Source organism: Sarcophilus harrisii, chromosome 2 (genome assembly GCF_902635505.1).
Source record: "Sarcophilus harrisii chromosome 2, mSarHar1.11, whole genome shotgun sequence".
Taxonomy (NCBI): domain Eukaryota; kingdom Metazoa; phylum Chordata; class Mammalia; order Dasyuromorphia; family Dasyuridae; genus Sarcophilus; species Sarcophilus harrisii.
In genome coordinates, this window is record NC_045427.1 from 501,670,320 (window position 1) to 501,692,757 (window position 22,438).

General features: G+C 33.5%; 1 protein-coding gene across 10 annotated transcripts in view; it reads right to left on the reverse strand.

Moving 5' to 3' along the window:
• ATP8B4 (ATPase phospholipid transporting 8B4 (putative)) overlaps positions 1–22,438 on the reverse strand; it is a 355,835-nt gene that overhangs the window by 146,682 nt on the left and 186,715 nt on the right. For all 10 annotated transcript variants that reach the window (XM_023499838.2, XM_012545505.3, XM_023499883.2 and 7 more), the window contains 3 exons: positions 22,204–22,276; positions 5,013–5,083; positions 1,185–1,267 (listed from right to left, as the gene is read on the reverse strand). In XM_023499838.2, coding sequence (XP_023355606.1) covers positions 1,185–1,267; positions 5,013–5,083; positions 22,204–22,276 — 227 coding nt within the window. The remainder of the gene's footprint in view (positions 1–1,184; positions 1,268–5,012; positions 5,084–22,203; positions 22,277–22,438) is intronic.

Sequence of the window (22,438 nt, forward strand, 5' to 3'; positions counted from 1 at the left end):
TTGAATTCAGAAAGATGAATCTTTCTCATTACAAGCCCAGTGGTCTACCCCATAATCATATGTTGGATTTAGCCCTTCCTCAATGTTAAGGAAAGAAGTTCTCCCATACTGTTCTCTTAAGAATAAAGATAAACTTTGTTTGCCCTAGGTCAATAGATAAACACTGACAGTTTCTTCTACTATAACACCACATAAGAAAACCAAAGCAAGAAAATTTTTATTTAATACCTAGCACCAACTCTTCATGGCAGACAGAGCAGATTATCTGTGATGACTGTGACTATAACCTATTTTCTATGAATCCCTAAATCCAAATTGTAAGATCTAATAGAATACCAATTATGAGTTATGAATTGAGAGAATTTCAAAATATCTACTTCTAAGTGTCTGTATTTTCAGAATTCATTGAGACTTTACTATGAGAAACTCTAGAAAACCATAGATCTTAATGTTGCCAGAAAAGAGGACAGATTAGTTATCCAGAGATGGGAAGAACAAGTTCTGAGGGTGCTAGGAGATCATGGGCAACAAACTTGGACTGCTTCATCATTTCCTTACAAGGTAACATAGTTTTTAAAGGACAGGAAGACAGGGTTAGTATAGGTAGAAATGTAAGAATGGAAAGCTTGATAAGTCAACCAAACAATATTTAATATCTACTACGTCTAAGATGCAATAAAAGATAAGAAGGCCAAATAGGCTCGATTCCTGTTCTTAAAGACTTTACAATCTAGTCTTTGAGCTTTGGAGATATCCTGATGAATGAATAAACCCATCTAGCTACTATAAAATATAGTGAATCTTATGCCTCTATTCTCCACAAATATTGACAGGAACCCACTGAGATTAGGATCTGGCAAGTGAAAAACATTACAGGGCACAGATAGGAAAAAATTTGTAGGAAAGAAAGAAAAGAATAAATGGATATTTAATGACTGTCATAGTCCCTCACCAATTTGAGAACAAGTATCGTGTATTATTTCATCTTTATAGTTTTAGCACCTAGTATAGTATTTTGCATAGGATAAGTGTTTGATAAATATTTGCTGAATTGATTTTGTCATATTGATCTAATGATGTGATAATACCATAGGTAAACATTGTGTTTCAAAAATGAGAAGAAAGCTCAGTCTCTATCATAGACTTTGTGTCCTTAGTTTTATAGCATTATTTTAACTACTTACCATCAAATTTTGCAAGACTGCTAATATCTGCTCCAAGTTCTGATGTAACTGGTAATGCATGGCGGACTTTTAGGTTGGTCTCCCTGAAAAATTAATGATATAAATTTTGTATGAAACAGTCCACAGCATCTTACATAAACTAATCAAGCGGGTACACTCCATGAAACACCCAACACGTCAATTCAAAGAATTGCCTTTGAATGTCATTCCCACTTCCAGTTTCAGAAAAGTGGGAGGAGCTTCAAATGTTCCTAAAAGTTGGCATCCCATTAACTGCACATCTGTATAACAACACAGTAATCTGTTTTGCTCTTTGAAAGAACAGAGGACAAAATAAATATGGTTTCATTCGGACCTATTCAGACATCACGCATGAGTTACAAAATACAATAGGAATGGTAGCACCACTGCTAGCCAAAAGAGGCCAACATCACACTAAAGAGTCGGATATCTATGTAGTAGTTTTCCTTTCAAAACATGATCATGGCTAATTTCACAGTAGCTTAAATTTAAACAGAGAAAAAGAACACAGGTTTATTTTTCTTGGCGAAGCAACACAAGAATCATGTAATTCTGGAATCTCAGAGCTTGCCTGGACTTCAAGAGGTCACCTAAATTGTTCTCCTCCATCCAAACAGGACCACACATACACTCTACAGATGGCTTTCTACCCCATTCCTAAGATCTTCAGGGATGATGATTCCACAGTTTTTGCCAGAATATTGTGTTTAATGATCCTTGCCATCAGAAAGTTCTCTCTTAGGCCTAAACAAAATCTTCTGTGCCCTAACAAGCACTTTTTTTTGGAGGATATTGCCAGCGGAAGTATTTAATAGCACTTATTTTTTACTTATTAAAATATTAAACTTTGCTTGACATAACATTAGCATACTCATTCATTTATTGAACACCTGCTGCATGCATAACAATGAAGGGAGAGAGGAAACTTTGATTTTATAGATAGAGAACTCCCTTACCCTAACTCTAAATGCAGATGGGCAACGGCCTTTTCAAAAGAAAAACAAATGATTCTTTAATTTATAGTCTTAGAGAATTTCTTGGGACAATGAGAACTTATGTGACTTGCCAAGGGTCTCACAAACAATATACATCAAGGGAAGACTAGAGCAGCAAGTCTTCCTGACTCTAGCTAGCACTGAATTTCTATTCACTGTTCGCCATGCCTATCACTATCTTAGGTAATTTGGAAATTTCAAAGTATATTTAAAATTGTCTCCTCCTAAAACTCAATGATCTAAATTCTTACAAGAAACAGTCCAGCAGCTGATATCCCTATCCTATTCTTGTAGATTTCACAAATAAGATTAGGAAGCCATTTGCATAGCATCTAATCATGTTTGGATGAAGGGAATTAAAATGGCCACTATGCATTTAAAAATTTGCAAAGTTTGATGTAAATTTTTTAATGAATTGATTTATGCAACTTTTGGAAGAGGGCATAATCATTATAAGGCATCAGAACTATCCTCTGCCTTTTTTCCCCTAGCTTTTAAACATTTTTATTTAAAGTTTTGAGTTCCAAATTCTATCTATTCCCTTGTCCCCCTCTTTTTCCTCTACCCCCTCCCTGAGACAATAACATAAATTATATAAAACATTTCCATATCAGTCATTTTGTTCAAGACAACTCAAATAAAAGAAAAAATGTAAGCAAAAAAACCTGAAAAATAGCATGTTTTAGTCTGCACTCAATCAATATCAATACTTTTTCTGGAAGTGGATAAATATGCTTCATCATTAATCCCTTATAATTGTCTTGGATCATTGCATTGCTGAGAACAATTAAGTTATTCACAGTTTTTCATCAAACAATATTTCTGTTACTGTAACATTCTCTTGATTCTGTTGCTTCATGCATCAGTTTACATAAGTCTTTCCAGGTTTTTCTGAAATCATACTGTTTGCTGTTTCTTATAACACAACAATTATTCCATTACAATCATATAATATAGTTTGTTTAGCCTTTCCCCAATTGATGAGCATCCCTTTGGTTTCCAATTCTTAACCACCACAAAAAGAGTTGCTAAAAATATTTTTGTACAATAGATCCTCTTCTCTTTTTGGGATGTCTTTGGAATATAGACATAGCAGTGGTATTGCTGGATCAAAGAATATTTATGACTTTATATATATGGGAGCATAATTCCAAATTGCTCTCCAAAATGTCTGGATCAGTTCACAAACCTACCAACAATGCATTAGTGTCCTCAGTTAATTACCAATTTTTTAAAAATCACACTCAAGCCCTTTCCCAAACCAATAGGTAAGACTCCATCCAAAACAATCCAGGATATATCTCAAGACAGCATGCTACATAGTCAACAATGAAAATGTCATCATTAGGTCTATCTAGGTCAATAGAGCAAAGATGCAACAATATTTCATTAATTATATCAAGCCCATATTTCACACTAGAACCACAATAAATTCTGAATGGGCCAATGACCTAAATATGTTTAAAGCCAAAAAGAATTACAAGGAAGGAAAGGGAAGGGAATGAATATTTATATAGAATCTCGTATTTGCCATAGATGGCAGTGAGGTGGTTCAATAGAAAGAGTGTCAAGACTGTAATCAGAAAGACTCATCTTCCTGAGTTCCAATCTGACCTCAGATACTTTCTAACTGTGTGATCCCTGGTCAAGTCACTTAACCCTTTTTGTCTCGTTTTCTTATCTGTAAGATGAGCTGGAGAAGAAAATAGCAAATCACTTCAGTATCTTTACCAAGAAAATCCCAAATGAGGTCATAATGGCATATATTGCAACAACAATATATGCCAAACTATAAACATAAACAACAATACAAATATAAATATAAAATATAAAAAAGTACAAAAATATTAAAAATCTAATCTTTTTTAAAGGAATATTGATTGAATATTGATTGAAGAGATGCAAAATTGATGCTGTTGATATTAGATTCAGATCTTTTTATAGAAAAACATTCCTAAAATATTCTTAATAGCAAAAAATTGGAAATAGTCCCTGAGTCTCATAATTTGAGAATGAATGAGTATTACATAAATGTAAAGATATATTATTTCACCATAAGAAAAAACAAATGATGACTACAAATATGAAAATCTACATAAAGTGATAGAGTGAAGAAAGAATAAAAAAAGCATATATACACTAAGAACAACTATATAAATAACAACAGTATATGGGAAAATATACAGAAAGTAAGGGGACGTATAGTTCAGAAGGGACATAGAAACAAATAAGATGACTATCCTTAGTTTCACAAAATTAATTTATATCTTTTAAATAATAACAACAAAAATAACAATAAGTAGTATTTACTTAGTCTTTTAAAGTTAACGAGATGCTTTATAATTACCTCTTTTGAGCCTCTCAATAACCCTGGGAACTAGATGCTATTATTATCTGCATTTTAAAGATGAAAAAAATTGAGGCAGACCTTGCCCAGGCTCATACAACTAAGAATTATCTAAGCATGAACACAGTGTAACTAAGGGAAGCTTACAATGTAACATATAATCATTTCTGTTTGTAGATACTTGAATATTTGCCAAGAGTTATTCTCTTTAAAATAATCATTAAAAAAAATAATAAAACACGAAGATAAATCTTAGCATCAGATGGATTTGGATCAAATGCAAGACAAATTATGCTCTCTGAAACAAAATAACTATACAATTAAAGGCTGATATAAAATATTATAATCTATAAATTTGCCTCCCAAATCCAATATTACATTGCAGCTGTCTATATAGATTATAGGACAGACATATACCATATGTGTAGCAACTAAGTTAAATTTCTGATTTTAATATCAACTTACCCATCAAGTTCAGCAGTTTCAATATAACAGAGACCATGTGGTTCACTGCTTGACAAGAGGAGCAAATCAGCCTGTAAAAATGAAAAGAATTTATAAGACTCATATAGAGTAATGTGTCTTTTCCTAGTCTGTCTACCAATATTTCTCTTTAAGGTTAACAAAGCACTTCCATCACAGCAACCTGGTTGGGTAGGTAAGTGGGGGGGGAGGGGAAGGAGGGGAGGATGTGAAAGGAGAGCTTGACTCTGTATTATTTAACATTTTTATCCTTTGAGGTACAAATGGCAAATTCATCAGATTTTCAGATGACCCAAATGTGGGAGGAATAACTAACACTTCAGATGCCTAAACCACGATCCTAAAAGGTTTCAACATTCTTAGAATGCTGGGCCAAATAGAATAAGATGAAACAATAAGGATAAATATCTTACCTGTAAATTCAAAAAAATCAAGCAATCAATCAATAAGTATTTATAAAGTGCCTACCAATATGCTGAGCTAGATTCTATGGATACAAAAGAAAATCTTTGTATAAATAAACATTTATAAATAATATTATAGATATTATATATAAACATTTATTAATTATTATGAAGTTGGATAGCTGCTTAATAAATGTTTATTGATTGGATGACTCATTCAGCACTGGGATACAAAAAAGGTTACAGTAGCCTACAATTTAATTTAGAAGGCAAAATGAAAACAACTGTGTACAGAAAAAAATACCTATAGGATAAACTGGAAACAACTATTGGAGGGAAGGCATTAGAAACGAGAGGAACTGGGACAGATTTCTTTTTTTTAAATTTTATTAAAGCTTTTTATTTACAAAACATACGCATGGGTAATTTTTTTCAACACTGACCCTTGCAAAACCTTCTGTTCCAAATTTTCCCTTCCTTCCCCTATCCCCTCCTCTGGATAACATGTAGTCCAATACATGTTAAATATGTTAAAATATATATTAAATCCAATATATATATACACATATTTATACAGTTATCTTTCTAAACAAGAAAAATTGGATCAAGAAGGAAAAAAAAAAACCTGAGAAAGAAAACAAAATGCAAGCAAACAACAATAGGAAAGAGCGAAAATGCTATGTTGTGATCCACACTCAATTGGGACAGATTTCTTGTGGAAGATAGAATTTTAGCTGGGACTTGAAGAAAGTCAAGGAAATCAGGAGGCAGAGATGTGGAGGCAGAAAATTCTAAGCAAGAGAGACATTAAGTAAAAACACTCAGGGACAGGAAATGGAGTGTCTTGTGCTAGTAACATCAAAGGCTTAACTTCATGGATGGGCTTTGAATGTCAGAGGATATTATATTTAATCCTAGAAGTGATAAGGATTCACCAGAATTTACTGAATAGGGAAAGTGACTTGGTCAGAACAGCACTTTAGGTATATTACTTTGACAGCTGAAGTGAAAGAGGGACTAGAGTAGGGAAATCAACCAACAGGTTATTGCAGTAATCTAAGAGTAAATTTATCAGGGCCTACACCAGAATGATAGCAGTGTCAGAAGAGAGAAGGACGCTGCCCTGTCTTGAAAGAATTTACTAATGCACTAAAACAATTTTATAAGTACAAGATAAGACTATTCCCTGATAAGACTATTTCTGATGCATTGTACTTAAAGAAAAAATCTAGTCATCCAATTCCAATAGACTTATGATGAAGAGAGCAGTCTAGATCCAGGGAGAGCTCTATGGGAACTGAATGTGGATCACAACATAGTATTTTCACCTTTGTTGTTGTTACTGTTTGCTTGCTTGTTTTTTCCTTTCTAATCTGATTCTTCTTGTATAGCATAATAAATATGGAAATATTCAGAAGAATTGCACATGTTTAACTTGTATTGGATTACTTGCTTCTAGGGGGGACAGATAGGTAGGAGAAAGGGGAAAAAATTGGAACAGAAGGTATTGCAAGAGTGAATGTTGAAACTATCTTTGCCTGTATTTTGAAAAATAAAAAGCTATCATAAAAATTTTTTTGAATAAAAAATAAATTATCTACACTAACAAAAAAAAATCTGAGCACAATAATCTGGAAAAGACATTGATAAGCTTCAGAGTAATCAGAGTTAAGACATCATTCTTTTGATATCCATTAGTCCTCTTCAAAAACTTAGAATAAACAACAACATTCTAGAGTAGACTAAAGAATTCAAGGAAAGGATTTAAGATAATGCTATATAAAGATCAACTGGAGGAATTGTGGATGATTATTATGGAGAAGAAAAATAATAGCTATTTTCAAATTGTTGGAGGATTGTTAAGTAAAAATAGGATGAAATTTATTTTGCCCAAAAGATATAATTAGGAGTAATGAAGAAAAGCAGATTTCAGCTACACATAAAGAAATACTTTCTAATTATTAGAACAATCCAAAAATGCAATAAATGTGTTACTTTTGAGAGGAATGTTACATTTCTTCAAGCAAAGGGCAAATGATCACTTGTTAAGGATGTTATAGATGGATTTTTTATTTATCCCCATTTCATAGAGGAGTAAAGTGAACCTCAAAAAGATTAAGTGATTTGCCCTACCTTGTAGAAATATGTGTTAAAGCTAGGATTTTAAACAAGAAGTCCTGATTCTTTTCACTCCTGATAGAGCTAGTTTTTTTTTTATAGCTTTTTATTTACAAGATATATGCATGGGTAATTTTTCAGCACTGAAAATTGCAAAACCCTTAATTCCAATTTTTCCCTTCCTTCACCCCACCCCCTTCCCCAGATGGCAGGTTGACCAAAACATGTTAAACATGTTAAAGCATAAGTTAAATACAATATATGTATACATGTCCATACAGTTATTTTGCTGTATAAAAAGAATTGGACTTTGAAATAGTATACAATTAACCTGTGAAGGAAATCAAAAATGCAGGCCAACAAAAATAGAGGGATTGAGAACTCTATGTAGTGGTTCATAGTCATCTCCCAGAGTTCTTTCGCTGGTTGTAGCTGGTTCAATTCATTACTGTTGATAGAGCTAGTTTTAGGCAAAAAATAAAGTAAGCTAGGCTTATCACACAATCATAGACTTAAAGACGGAAAGTGCCCAAAACCTAAGATTTCAATCCCTTAATTTTACATATAAGAAATCTGAGGCCTAAACAGATCAAGTAGTTTGCTTAATAAGGTAATGTAGTTAGTAAGTGATGAAAACATGATTTGAATTCAGGTCGTCTGATTTTCCAACGTAAGCTTCTAATACAAGTCATTTCTTCATGAAACACTTTATTTCTCATACAAGGACAGTTACTAGCTCTAGAAGATGTGGCTTCAAGTCATTTCTTCATGAAACACTTTATTTCTCATACAAGGACAGTTACTAGCTCTAGAAGATGTGGCTTCATTCTGTATTCCAAGCCATACCTCCTAAAGCTACTTTGGAAGATCAGAAATGATTGCCAGTTTCCCAGATATCCCTAAACTTTTTCTTGTATTTAAAAAAAGCAATGATTTTTAACATCTTTATTTGATTCTTTGGAGTTATTGGAGTAAAGCCTAAATGTTACATTTGGAACCAACATTCATTTCCTTGTTCTGAACATTTTTCTCCTTTAAAATGAAATTTAATCATTATATTTTTCCAGTTGTATACTAGTTTAGCTGACATTGAATAATGGTCAAAAAATTCAATAAAAAGTCATTTCAGGAATAAATAGATAAAACATCTTACTTATCAGGCTTCTAAAGTTCTTTCCAACTAGAATTCTACAATCCTATGAGCTTATGAAGCTTTGGAGACTCTATTGGAATTCCATAATTACGGTGTCCTATCAAGTTATGAGATCTTCACTGGGCTACCAATACTATCCTTTCTTATGATACTTGTGTCTTCCCCCTTCACTCTCTTCTGACTGTGGGTTATCCCAGAACTCATCTGAGATGACCAGGTGGTAAAACTTGCCATCACCAAAAGTGATTTGCCTGCTTTCCTTCTCTCTTCAAGCCCTCCCCAAATAGGGTTGCCCAGAACCAATCTAGCTGCTTGACTGCTCACACTGGTTAGAGGACATAGGAGTCACTAACTTAATTCTGACCAGTGAGATGAAGGACTACTGAGACCTTATCTTGTAGCTGCTTTCCTATGTAGCCTGAAGATCGCCAACACTGTTATCTGATTTGCTGGCATAAGGGATGGGGGAGGGAAACAAGTGCTTGTCTGCTATGAGCCAAACACTATGTTAATCACTTTACAAATTATTATCTCAATGGATACATAGTCTGAGAAACCCTGGCCCTTGCCACTTACTCCTTAACTGCACTCTAAGGACTTTAAGAACTTTCCATTGGTCTTGCAGACGAACTTTTTTTGTTTCCTCTTTCATTTGAGTATGAACACTTTGAAAGTAGAATTATATTCATTTTTCTATTGGTGTCCCCGGTTCTTAGCACAGTGTTTGCCACATTATTAGCACTTAATAAGTGCTTTTTCATTCATTTATGAAAAACTACCTAGTTAGATAAAATCAAATCAGATATAGATAGATACACACTTTAGGTCAAAAGTTCCCTCTTTGTTGCATATCTTAAGGAAAATAGCCATGATTTTTTTAAAAATAGCAGTGCAGTCTAATATTTTTAGTATGCTTAATAAATATATATACATAGATACATGGGGAGGAGGGAGGGAAGGATGGGGAGAGGGAGAGAGAGAGAGAGAGAGAGAGAGAGAGAGAGAGAGAGAGAGAGAGAGAGAGAGAGAGAGAGAATGAATGAGAGTACACCTATTTCTGCTGCCTTCAAGGTTGCTGGAACAAATTATTCTCATCTACTTATTCCACCAAGGAAAATCTTCACATGCTTGGGGTAAACATCCCCATGATTCACCAACAGGTTTAAGACTTACTGGTTACTCTCAACCTGGTTTAGCCCATCTGTTGAGTTGGTTTTACCAGGCTGTGGCCACTACAGTCTCTTAGAGCTATAGGTTAAAGTTGGGTGGCAAGTGGACATAAAAGGTGGATAAGCAGCCCTGAAAATGGCTCAACAAAGTCCACATATCAGAGATGATAGTCCTCCCTGATCTTTCTATACAACCCAATAAAGGAGTTAAGAAATATTGCCTGAAGCAGGAGAGCAAAAATGGTAGGAGGAAACCTACTAAGTAAGAAAACTAATCCCAGTTGGTTTTTAATCTGACTTCCTCTCTTCCCATCAGAGAAGCACAGAAAATCTTACTCTACTGATGAGAATATTAAATGAGAAACCACTAATATACAATAAAGCCTGATGTGTTTAAAGTATTTTAACAGATGGAAAGATGGAAGCTCTGTTACTGTCATCACCTGGATATCTAATAAATTTGAAATTATGGCCAACCATAGTCATTTTCATTATATGCATGCCTCATTCCCCCTCCAAACTATCTCTCCACCACACTCAAACTTCCTTCCCTGTTTTTCTCACTTCCTCCCTCCTTGGTCCTGCTCCCAACAAACACTCAAATTCCCTCTATGTATTTCCCTCAAAATAAGATTTCATTTTAGACAAGGGCAGTACTGCCCTACTTACACCATCAGTTAATTTATTACAATTAAAAAGAGAAAAATAATATAGCTTTTTCCTCAGGTGCTCTGAAAGGCCCAGAGTTTTCTTCACACAAAGAAGAGAGAAGAGATTATTTATAATTATTGAGGTAAAATAACAAGGAACTTTGACTTGAAGCTCATAAAAGTAAAGTGACTAGTTTCCTAATAACAAGAGCAATTAGACAGCAGAATGCTTCCTCTTGGGAGGTGGATTCATTAAAGGTGTTTAAGAAGAGTTAGCTAATACTTGAGGGAATTAGGGGAGAGCAAAATCCCATTCTTGGCTGGAAGTAGGGTTAGATTCCGTGGATAAAATCTTTCCAGGACTATCTTTTCTCAGAAGTGAGTTTTTAACTCCTGTCACAGAAAAAATGCCTTTCTTTTAAAACAAAACTCTCACAGATAATAAATTAATTTATAATAGGACTGCTTTTTTATTTTCTGGTATTTTTTAAAGCTAAAAGATACTTCTTTCAGTTTTAAAAGATATTAATATTGAGTGAATTATATGTAAAGTTAGTTTATAAAGCATAACAAAACTACTTTTACAATTATATGCAATAAACCTGTTATTTATTTCATTCAATCAACCATGGTATGTAGCAATTTTGAAGTACATTTCTAAAATAACAACTTACTAAGTTCTTCTAGTACAAGGCAACCTCATTCTGAATGCATTTCCTCTAAGCAATTGTTCAAGTCTTGCCTCTGACACTAGATATGTCCACATGAGCAAGTCATTTAACTGTTCTAACACTGTTTTCCCATCAATAAAATGGTGATAATACTATCTGTAGTATAAGTAATACTTCATAAATTGTGAAGCATTACATAAGTATCAACAGATATAATCATGATCATTGCTATTAATTTGATTTTCATTTAAGTGGTTTTGTGAGGTTTTATTCTGGAACTAAAAAGCTTTTTAATGCTGCTGGGGTTAGTCATAGCCATATAAATGCCTAAAAATGTCCTAAAAGTAATAATAAAAGGAAGGAGAATTAATCATACATTGATCTGATTTTTTGAAGGGACATCTAATCATCAATAATAGCTAATGCTACTTGTATAGATTTTTGCTATATGAGATTGTGAATCTTTTATATCAAATATTTCTTTGCTGTTGAGGAAATAAATAACTGTCCTATACATGATTTATATTATATATTGAGTATATTTCTACTCCCCAATTTGGAAAACCCTATATATGAACTAAGTCTAAACTATAAGTGATTTTCTCCCAGAGAGTATAAGGAGAAAAAGTACTTCATTCCCTCCCTTTTGAGACCAGGACTGAGTTGTAGGGGATCAGTCATTATATGCTTACAGCTTTCTTAGTGAGAAAGAAAGAGGGCAAGTATCTTACATCTCTTGGTGACCCAGTAACAGCTTGATGTGTTTTGTATTTAAATTTAGTTTAAAACAAGTTGAAAAGGCAATATGGTCTATTACGTCATAGGAACTGAGTTCAAATCCTACCTCTCTCACATCTTGGACAAGTAGTTTTATTCTGAGCCCCAGTTTCTCCATCTTCAAAATAAAATCTGAGAAGGGAGATCAAAATAGATAATGTCTATAGGTCCTCTCTTTTCTAAATCTGTAATTCTATGAAATTAATTTATTCACCCCTTCAACAAATGTTTTTTGGGAACCTTCAATGGCCTAGATAATGTGGCAGATGGGAAGATAAATAATTTTCCTCACTTGTAAAAGTTCCCTATATGCAGACTGACTGGCTAACAAGAGAGTTAATTGGTCAGCTAAGACATTCTGACTATCATCATCCAAATGATCTGCCTTAAATTTGGATAGTGAGCATTCAAATTTTGTCTTCCTGATATATGACAATCAAGTTTCCAGCACCAAACTCAAAAACTTCTCTAATTTTGGACAACCAATATCAGATTGCCAAAAATGGGACTGCCCAAAGATTCCACTACATCAGCCACCTATTTGTTCATGGCAAGTATTTTTGAAAGGATTAACATTAAAATAATTGCAGTGAATTATGTATCAATATCTGTTGTTGCAAAAAAGAAGTAGAAAAAAATAAAGATTATTAATTCCAAACATAGTTACCTACTTCCCCATCTATATTTAAAGTTTTTTAAATCAAAATAAACTATATTCATTGATGCATCCTTAATAAAGATATTAGAAGAGAAGAGGCATGCTTTTGTAAAGGTAATCCAAAAAAGGCCAGCATTATACAACTGAGTGAAGGATATAGAGATTCAATGTCCTATTTTTTAAAAAATTTTAATTATCTATTTTCTCTGTTTTCCTCCATACTCCGCTCACCATTTCCCTCACCCCCATTGGAAAACAAAAAAGCAAAACCCTTGTTAACAAATTTGCATTGTTAAGCAAAATTAACTCCAACATTGGCCTTGTCCAAAAAAATTATGTCTCAATACACTCAACTGAGTGTATCGCCTCTCTTTCAGGAGATGAATAGCATAAATCCTCTGGAATCGTAGTTGGTCACTGAATTGATAAGGGTTCTTAAGTCTTTCAAAATGTTTTGTCTTTTAAAAAATCATTGCCATTATATAAATTACTCCACTGGTTCTGTTTACTTAACTTTGCATTAATTCATGCAAATCTCCAAAACCATCCCTTTCATCATTTTCACAATAGCATTCTATTATTACATTTAAATACCATAATTTGTTCAGCCATTCTCCAATAAATATTTTTGTAAGTATGGGTGCTTTACCTCTTTCCTTGATCTCACTGGGACATAGATCTAGCAGTGATATTGTTGAGTCAATGGGTAGCACTATTTAACTTTTTGGACACAATTATGTGTCCAAAATTACTTTCCAGAAGGAATGGACCAGTTCATAAGTTCACAAAGAGTGTCTTAATGAACCTGTTTTCACACAGCCCCTCCAGAATTTCTCTCTTTGGTCATTTTTATGAATCTGATATGTGAGGATGGAATCTCAGAGGGTTTTAATTTATATTTCTCCAATAATTAGTAATTTGGAATTTTTTTTTCACATGGCCATTGATAGTTTGGATTTCTTCCTTAGAAAACTGCCTATTCATTTCCTTTAACTGTTCAGCAATGGGGGAATGGCTCTTATTCTTATGAATGTAAATCAGTTCCATCTTGAAAATAAAACCCTTATCAGAATTTTGCTGCAAAGATTTTTTTTCTCTAATCATGTTTCACCTCTGATTTTAGTTGTACTCATATTGCTTGTACAAAACCTTTTTAATCTTATGTCATTAATAGTAATGATTTTTATCTCCTATGATCCTCTCTATACCTTGTTTGGTCATAAATTCTTCCCTTATCCTTATAGCTAAAAGGTATTTTTTTTTTCCTTTTATGTAGTTCTTATTAGTACAGACAGTAAGCACTTTTTCTTCTTTAAACAAATAGTTTTTAACAAATATTATCTCTCTCACTTGATCCTCACAATAACCCTATGAAATATGTACAATTATCATTCCAATTTTAATGAAAGAAACTGAAGCAAAAAGAAGTTGTTACTTCTTTGGGGTCATGAAGCTAGGAAATGTCTGAGGCCAAATTTGAATTCAGGTCTTCATGACTTTAGGCTCAACACTCCAAGCACTGTATCAACCAGCAAACAGATTTATGCAGAATATATTTGATTCACAATGTAAGAGATTGGTTTAAAATTAGTTTTTGTCCTTTAGTTTTCTGAGTGTTTTTTGTAAATACAATATCCCATTTTCCTCAGTAGCCCCTTTAAAGGCTCTTAGTCAAAAAAGGCATAATTCTGTATGAGTCAAAATTATATAAGGTTCTTTAAGAGGTGTAAGAATGGAGATAACCTTATTTGAGGACTCTCTGATCATTAATATCAAGCAAGGGACAATACAGAGAGATGTATACTTAATGCTTTCATGAAGGAGATGCAGTAAAGATTGCAAAAGAATTTCTATAAGTGATAAAGACATCCAGATGTTCCCTTTTGTAAATGGCATTGTGCTGATTTAGACAAATCCAAAAACACTGCAGAAACCCCTAAATGAGGCATATAATTTCTCAAGGGAAAATGCCCTAACTAATCACAGAGGGTAAAAGCATATAAAGAAGAGATATTGTCCAGAGTGACTATTATATACAGACAGATGGGCAGCTTATAAAGTTTGTTCATCAATAATATATAGTTAGATTGTATACAGATTATAGATACCATGAGATAAGAAAAAATAGTCTCTATTCTGTGTTTTTAGCACAAATCTATCAGAGACAGCTTATTAATTTTCCAGTATTTGGATGAATTTTAGGATTTTTGATTTGCTTAAGTAGAACTATTAATAGCACTGGCACAACCTTGGAGAAGTATCTGTTTTCCTGGAAAATAAAGAGTTCCCTCCAAATTAAACAGTCATCTCCCTTGATTTAATAAATGATAAATTAGAGGATGATTCCTCTGAATAAAGAAAGGACAATTTTCCTTTACCCATTTTCCCTACAGATTATCTTTTCAATGTAATTGAGCAGATAACTATCTTAATTAAGCAAAGACATGTACATTCTTAGTTCTATTACCATAAATAAGAATGTCCTTGTATATCTTTTTCTGACCACTAACCTGACCTGTTTGAATCCTCTATAAAATAGTCCTTTTGTCAAGCATTCATTTGGCATTCAAACAATGTGGCAAGCCCAATGGAGTTGTGCTCTCTGCAGTAAATTTGGAATGTTTGATACATTAGTTCAAAAAAGGACCTCAGTCAGAGCCATTTGAATCCAAAAAGAGGATGGTGGGGACTGAATGTGGATCACAACATAATCTTTTCACCGTTTTTATTGTTGTTTGCTTGCTTTTTGTTTTCTTTCTCATTTTTTCCTTTTTAATCTGATATTTCTTGTGCAACATAATATCTGTGGAACTATGAATAGAAGAATTGCATATTTTTAACATATATTGGATTACTATCCAATTGACTATCTAGAGGAAGGGGTAGGGTGAAGAGAGGGAGAAAAAATTTGGAACACAAGGTTTTGCAAGGGTGAATGTTGATAACTATCTTTGCCTATATTTTGAAAATAAAAAGCTATTATTTTTTTAAACAAGAAAGAAAGAAAAAAGATCTCGGTGTCTGGTATCTTTTCCTGCCAGATGATCTTCAGAATCTTCCTAAGACAATTCAAATGGAAACACTTCAGTTTCTTGTCATGACACTAATTTCACAGGCATACAACAATGACTCTGTGACCAATTTGATAGTCAATCTAATACCTCTTCTCTTCCACACTTTCCTTCAGAGCCTGCACAGAACTAGTTCTGGCATTGTGTGTGTGTGTGTGTGTGTGTGTGTGTGTGCATGTGTGTCAATCTCATTATCAAGGTGGATATTCCTGGAAGGTATACTGCCAAGGTAAGTGAACTAATCCCCCAGCATTCAAAATTTCTCCACTTGCTATAATCAATGATTCCACATGTGGATGATATAGTTCTGGCTGATAAAGTATTTGTTTTTTTTGCTGTTAATTGTTAGCACAAGCAACAGAGAATCAATCCATTCTTTGTTACATCTCTGCTTTGGAGGCTACGTTGAGTTATACAAGGACACTCTCAAGGTCTCTCTTAAGAACTTTAGAATTGATTGTATGGCATGGGAGACACTGGCACAGAACCACTCAGCATGTTGTGTCCTCATTAGAAATGATGCTCTATGAGCAAAGCAAAATTGAATTGAATCAGAAAAAATGCAAAATGCACAAAGTTAGACAATTCATCCCAAATGTTCTTAGAAACTATTTATGTTTGACCTGTGGCAGAGCAGTCCAACCTAGTATTAATATGATCTGCCACATTTGGACACACTAACTTGACTCTAACACAGTGATATCATTTTAGTCCTCTTCAAAAATGAAGGACATCAAACAAACAACCACCATAAATAAGATTAAGACTCTTAGTTTCATGGAATTAAAGTCATTGTCTGAACTGCATTACATTTATTACTTGAGATTAAGTCTTTGATTCAAAAGAATCCAAAGGATTTTATGGGCTAGAACATTGCTTGCTTGGAATTTTGTCAAGCATAGATAAGGTTTTTCACTCAGGTAAAACCAATGACTTTAGCCAAAATCCTATGAAAATATTATTTCTTAATATTTCAGAAAAAAAGGACTTAGTGCTATATGCTTCCATAAGACATACATATGTAAATATATACAAAACATTTCCACACTAGAAAGTTAAAGAGACAGAAACAAAAAGAAAATATTTTGAATAGTTACTATGAATGGACAGTGAGATGAGTCTAGACCTGAATAGAACTTCATTTGTGTGGATTAGGAAATCATTAAGTTCTTTCAATAACCCTAAGCTTCTTGAATCAATCCATTTCTAAGACCAATATTTTTCCAGTGATATTATTTGGTTGAGTCCTAGAATACTATAGACCCTGAAAAATAATAGTAGAAGATCACCCAAAGTACAATTGAGACATATATGTTAGGCATGGATAGAGTTAACTTGTTCCAAACAAGAAATTACACAGGAGAAGCAGTATTAACGATGTCTATAAAAAAACAACAAAATGGTCTGGTCACCTGGTGGGAAAGAGGAATAAACTGAAAGAATCTCGATATATGGGGTAGTTCCCTGGTAGTGAACTTCCAGGAACACAAAGACAAGATTTATTGAGGATAGGATATGGTGTGGATACATTATGACCTGTATCAGTAAAGGAAATATCCATAGAAGCATGAGTATTTAAGTAAGGCCTCAGTTACCTAGAACCATTTTTTAAAATTAGGTTATCTGCATTAAATAAATTTTCTTTAGAACTACAGTTGTCATTTTTGTCTAAGGTATATTGTCTAGGACATATAAGATGCTTAATGAACTCTTATGTCTTACTAATCAATTGAGTAGATAGATGGTACAAGGGATAAAGTGCCAGGTCTGGAGTAAGAACAACTCATCTTCCTGAATTCAAATCTGACCTCAGGAACTTAACTGTGTGATCCTAGGCAAGTCACTTAGGACTTTCCTCACTTTCCTCAAATTTAAAATGAATTAGAGACATTAGTCTCACTTTCCTCAAATTTAAAATGAATTAGAGACATTAGTCTCACTTTCCTCAAATTTAAAATGAATTAGAGACAAAACATGGCAAACCACTCTAGTATCTTTGTCAAGAAAATTCCAAATTGGATACAACTGAAAAAAACTGAACAAATTGATCAATAAACCTCTTTAAGTCTCAAAATTTTCTTTAAAAAAACCCCTTTTAAATAGAACTCTTTCCCCATTTCTACACTCTTTTCTAGTATTTGAAATAAATTTTAACTTTCTTAATAACTAATGATTATTATTACAAACACCATAATGATTTTGAGGAATAATAAAAATAGGAGGCATTGATTTAGTGCTTTTAACATGCTAAAATCACTTCAAATAAATTATTTGATTTGATTCCAAAACTACCTTTCAGGTAGTTACTATAGGTATTATCCCCACTGTATAGAAGAGGAAATGGAGACTCAAAATACTAGGTGGCATATTCATGATCATACAGTTAGCAAGAATAACAGGAGAAATTTAAGTCTAAACACTTCTTAATTCCAAGTTTAGTGCCCTTACAATATATTATGATCCTTAGAGACACCAGAAATGCATGCATAGGTTTGCTTGCCCCTAAAACTAAGAGGCTCTACATTGCGATGCTTTTTTTTTTTATTTCACAAGTTTTTTACAGTCTTTCTTCTTTCTCTTTTGCTGTCAAGTTTTCAGCTGTAATTTCTCTCTTCTGTTTAAATATTTATCCCTAATAAGATCACTCACTCACACTAATTCAGTGCTTCTAAACTGATGTATACTAAAAAGCAAACCATCAGATTTTTTTATATCCAATAGATGCTAAGCAAATGCCTAAGGATCTCATTTAGAAGTAAATTATTTTGTTTAATCATTTTTCAGTCATGTACAGTTCTTTGTGACTTCTTTTAAGCAAAGATACTCAAGTAGTTTGCCATTTTTTTCCACATCATTTTACAGATGAGGAAACTGAGGCAAACAGGATTAAATGACTTGCCCAGGATCCCATTGCTAGTAAGTATCTAAAGCCAGATTTGAATTCAGAAAGCTTTGTGACTCCAAATCTGGCACTCTATCCATGATGCCACCTGGTATCCTATCAGTACATTATCAACTCTATAATTATTTTGACTCTTCAGAAGGCTTTTTCTTTATTTTCTCATTCTCAGTTATGTTCCAGGTAATTGAAGTTGACATTACCTGACTTTTTGATAAGCAAGATGTTATTTTATGTTTCCTTCAGAGTATGCAAGTATCCTATAAATGGATTTTTTCTTTTTGTTTGTTTGTTTGTTTTTTTGTTTTTTTTGTTTTTTTTTGTTTTTATTTAATAGCCTTTTATTTACAGGTTATATGCATGGGTAACTTTACAGCATTAACAATTGCCAAACCTCTTGTTCCAATTTTTCACCTCTTACCCCCCACCCCCTCCCCTAGATGGCAGGATGACCAGTAGATGTTAAATACATTAAAATATAAATTAGATACACAATAAGTATACATGACCAAAATGTTATTTTGCTGTACAAAAAGAATCAGACTCTGAAATATTGTACAATTAGCTTGTGAAGGAAATCAAAAATGCAGGTGGGCATAAATATAGGGATTGGGAATTCAATGTAATGGTTTTTAGTCATCTCCCAGAGTTCTTTCTCTGGGCATAGCTGGTTCAGTTCATTACTGCTCCATTGGAAATGATTTGGTTGATCTCATTGCTGAGGATGGCCAGGTCCATCAGAACTGGTCATCATATAGTATTGTTGTTGAAGTATATAATGATCTCCTGGTCCTGCTCATTTCACTCAGCATCAGTTCGTGTAAGTCTCTCCAGGCCTTTCTGAAATCATCCTGTTGGTCATTTCTTACAGAACAGTAATATTCCATAATATTCATATACCACAATTAATTCAGCCATTCTCCAACTGATGGACATCCATTCAGTTTCCAGTTTCTAGCCACTACAAAAGGGCTGCCACAAACATTCGTGCACATACAGGTCCCTTTCCCTTCTTTATAATCTCTTTGGGATATAATCCCAGTAGTAACACTGCTGGATCAAAGGGTATGCACAGTGTGATAACTTTTTGAGCATAATTCCAAACTACTCTCCAAAATGGTTGGATTCGTTCACAACTCCACCAACAATGCATCAATGTCCCAGTTTTCCCACATCCCCTCCAACAATCATCTATAAATGGATTTTTTTCAGAGATTACATAGGAAAACCAAATACACATGAATTGTGTTTTGAATAGAATAGAGTTTTCCTTTAAATGAATATTATTCATTTTTGTTTTTAATTATGTCTCAGGCCTGAGGGGTTTTTTGGTAAAAAAGCATTTTTGAAAGTATAACAGAAAATATTATTTCATAGGCAAATTTCTACTTCACACACAATTTTTAATAAATTTCCTAATGCATGTAGGCTGCATGTTATAAAAGAATTATGAGGGGGAAGTAGAATAAAGAATAGCATCAAAGAAATGTTTGATTGGAAAACATAAATTGGCCACATGATAAGAGCAAGAGATAGTCAGTGGATGGAGAATCAATGGATTCTCTTGGTATTTCTTGTGATGCTAAGAGAAAAAGACAAAAGACTCTAATGTGTTGGGTATACTCCCCCTGTGTCAAATGATATGGAAAAAAAATGGCCCACGATGGCAGGTACAGATGGCTGTGATATACAACATTTCTTGGAAGGCCTAGATAGACAAGATTCCAGCTGCATTTCAAGTCACTTAGAATTTTACGTTTAACAATGAATATAAGCAGCTGGATTTTCAACCTCCTGTCTGGATTCTTATTTTTCTGTACTGAAACTGATCTCCAGGGAAATAGATTTGAGACAATTGATATTTCAATATTGTTGAGCCAAATTTTACAGTTAGAAATGTTAGTATGTTTTAAGGTTCAAAGCAGATTGAGCATTTAAGCTTCAGCAGTTACAGTCATTCTTCAGTCATGTCTGATTCTTTGTGATCCCTTTTGAGATTTTCTTAGCAGAGACAGTAGAGCGACTTGTCATTTCCTTCTACAGCTTATTTTACAGATGAGGAGACTGAGGCAAACTGGTGAAGTGACTTGTTGAAGATCACCTAGCAAGTAAATATCTGGGGCTAGGAAGTGTCTGTCTAACTCCATGCCCAGCACTCTATTCCCTGTATCAGCTAGCTGCCTTAAGCTTCACTATGCTTGCTCTACACATTAAAATCTTATTCTCTCTTAATTAGGATTCCATTATGCAAATAAAATGAGGGGTCTATGATTTGAGGCATTCCCAAAGTAGAAATCACTTCAACACAATAACCTATTAGCCCTCAGTTAGTTGTATGAGGCACCCACAGCTTAAGTGACTTGCCTCAAAACACTGCTAGTGTCACTGGTAGTATTTGAATCCAGTTCTTCCTGATTTCAAGCCCAGCATTCTGTACTCTGTGTTGTGATATCTCTAGGAGGTTATTATTTTAGTTTTAATAATTATCAATTATAGTCAATATTTATTAATTACATTAATTTAAATAAAGATTGAGTTGTAGTTTATCTTTAACTAACATAGTTTCTTCCTTTAAATTACATATTAATACTAGGGTTGGTGGCTAAAACATTTGAAAACAAAATGTTCTGAAGTATCCATCTTTTTTCACTTAAGGGCTCTCTTAAGGACTTCTACTAGGCAGTGGTTTGTTGGCCTAGTTTGAATTACTATATTAATTTAGACATAAGAAGCAAGCTACCAGAGTGATAGAAAGTTGGCTTCTATTCAGGATCATCTTATTTCAAGTACCTCCTCTTAACAGATCCTCTCAGTGTGGTCTGTTAAAATCACTTAATCTCTAGGCAATTATGCAAATTACAGTTTGAGCCATCTTAGAGAAAGTCTTTCATAGGGAGTTCCTGACACCAATAAAATCATAGGTTCATTTTTTTTTTAATTTCACTTAAAAGTAGTTAAACTATGTTAATTTTTAAGTATTATAAAATTAATTTTTTTATTAAATCAAATGAATATTCCCTCAATTACTCTAAATAAATAAAGAGCTACATTAACAAATATAATATTTAAGTCTCTATAATCAAATATTTAAATGGATTGTGATCTCATTGATTTGAATGATTTGAGGCAGGGTAGTACAGGGAGAGAATACTTCACTTGGAGTTTGAAAGCTCAAGATTCAGTTATCACTTCAGATAGATAGTAGCTGTATAATCCTGAACAAGATACTCTGTGCCTTGGTTTCTTCATTTGTAAAAATGAAAGGGCTGAACTTTATGGTCCCTTCCAGTTCTAATCTAAGATCCTATGATGTTCCCATGGTGTAAACTGTGACCCCTCAACGGTTGTGCAACTATTCCATGTGATCCCATAAATTTACCACAGAATGTGCTAAAGACATTCTTCATTTTCTTGAAACATTACAAGGATGTCTGCAGAAAGCTCAGGCTGTCTACGTATCATTCCTTTCCTTGCCATGCAACAAGGCTTCTTTTCCTATTATACACTTCAATACATATACTATAAACATCTATATTTTACATATACATACTATTTTAATTTTCTGAAACATATGATTTAAGAAAAAGGAAATTAATTACTCACAGCAACAAATTGGTTATTTTCCAGTTTAATGATGTCTCCTGCCTTCACATTCATCCATTTTTCACTCTGCAATCTATGAACAAACATAAAATCAATGAATAATTTTTTCAAGAACTTTGGACAGTAGCAAACCTGTACTCTAATGCAATGTACAGTACATGTAATAATATTGCATTAAATTATAGAAGAACAAATCCATGAAACCTTCTCCCAGTAAAAGCTGTTTGCAGCTTTA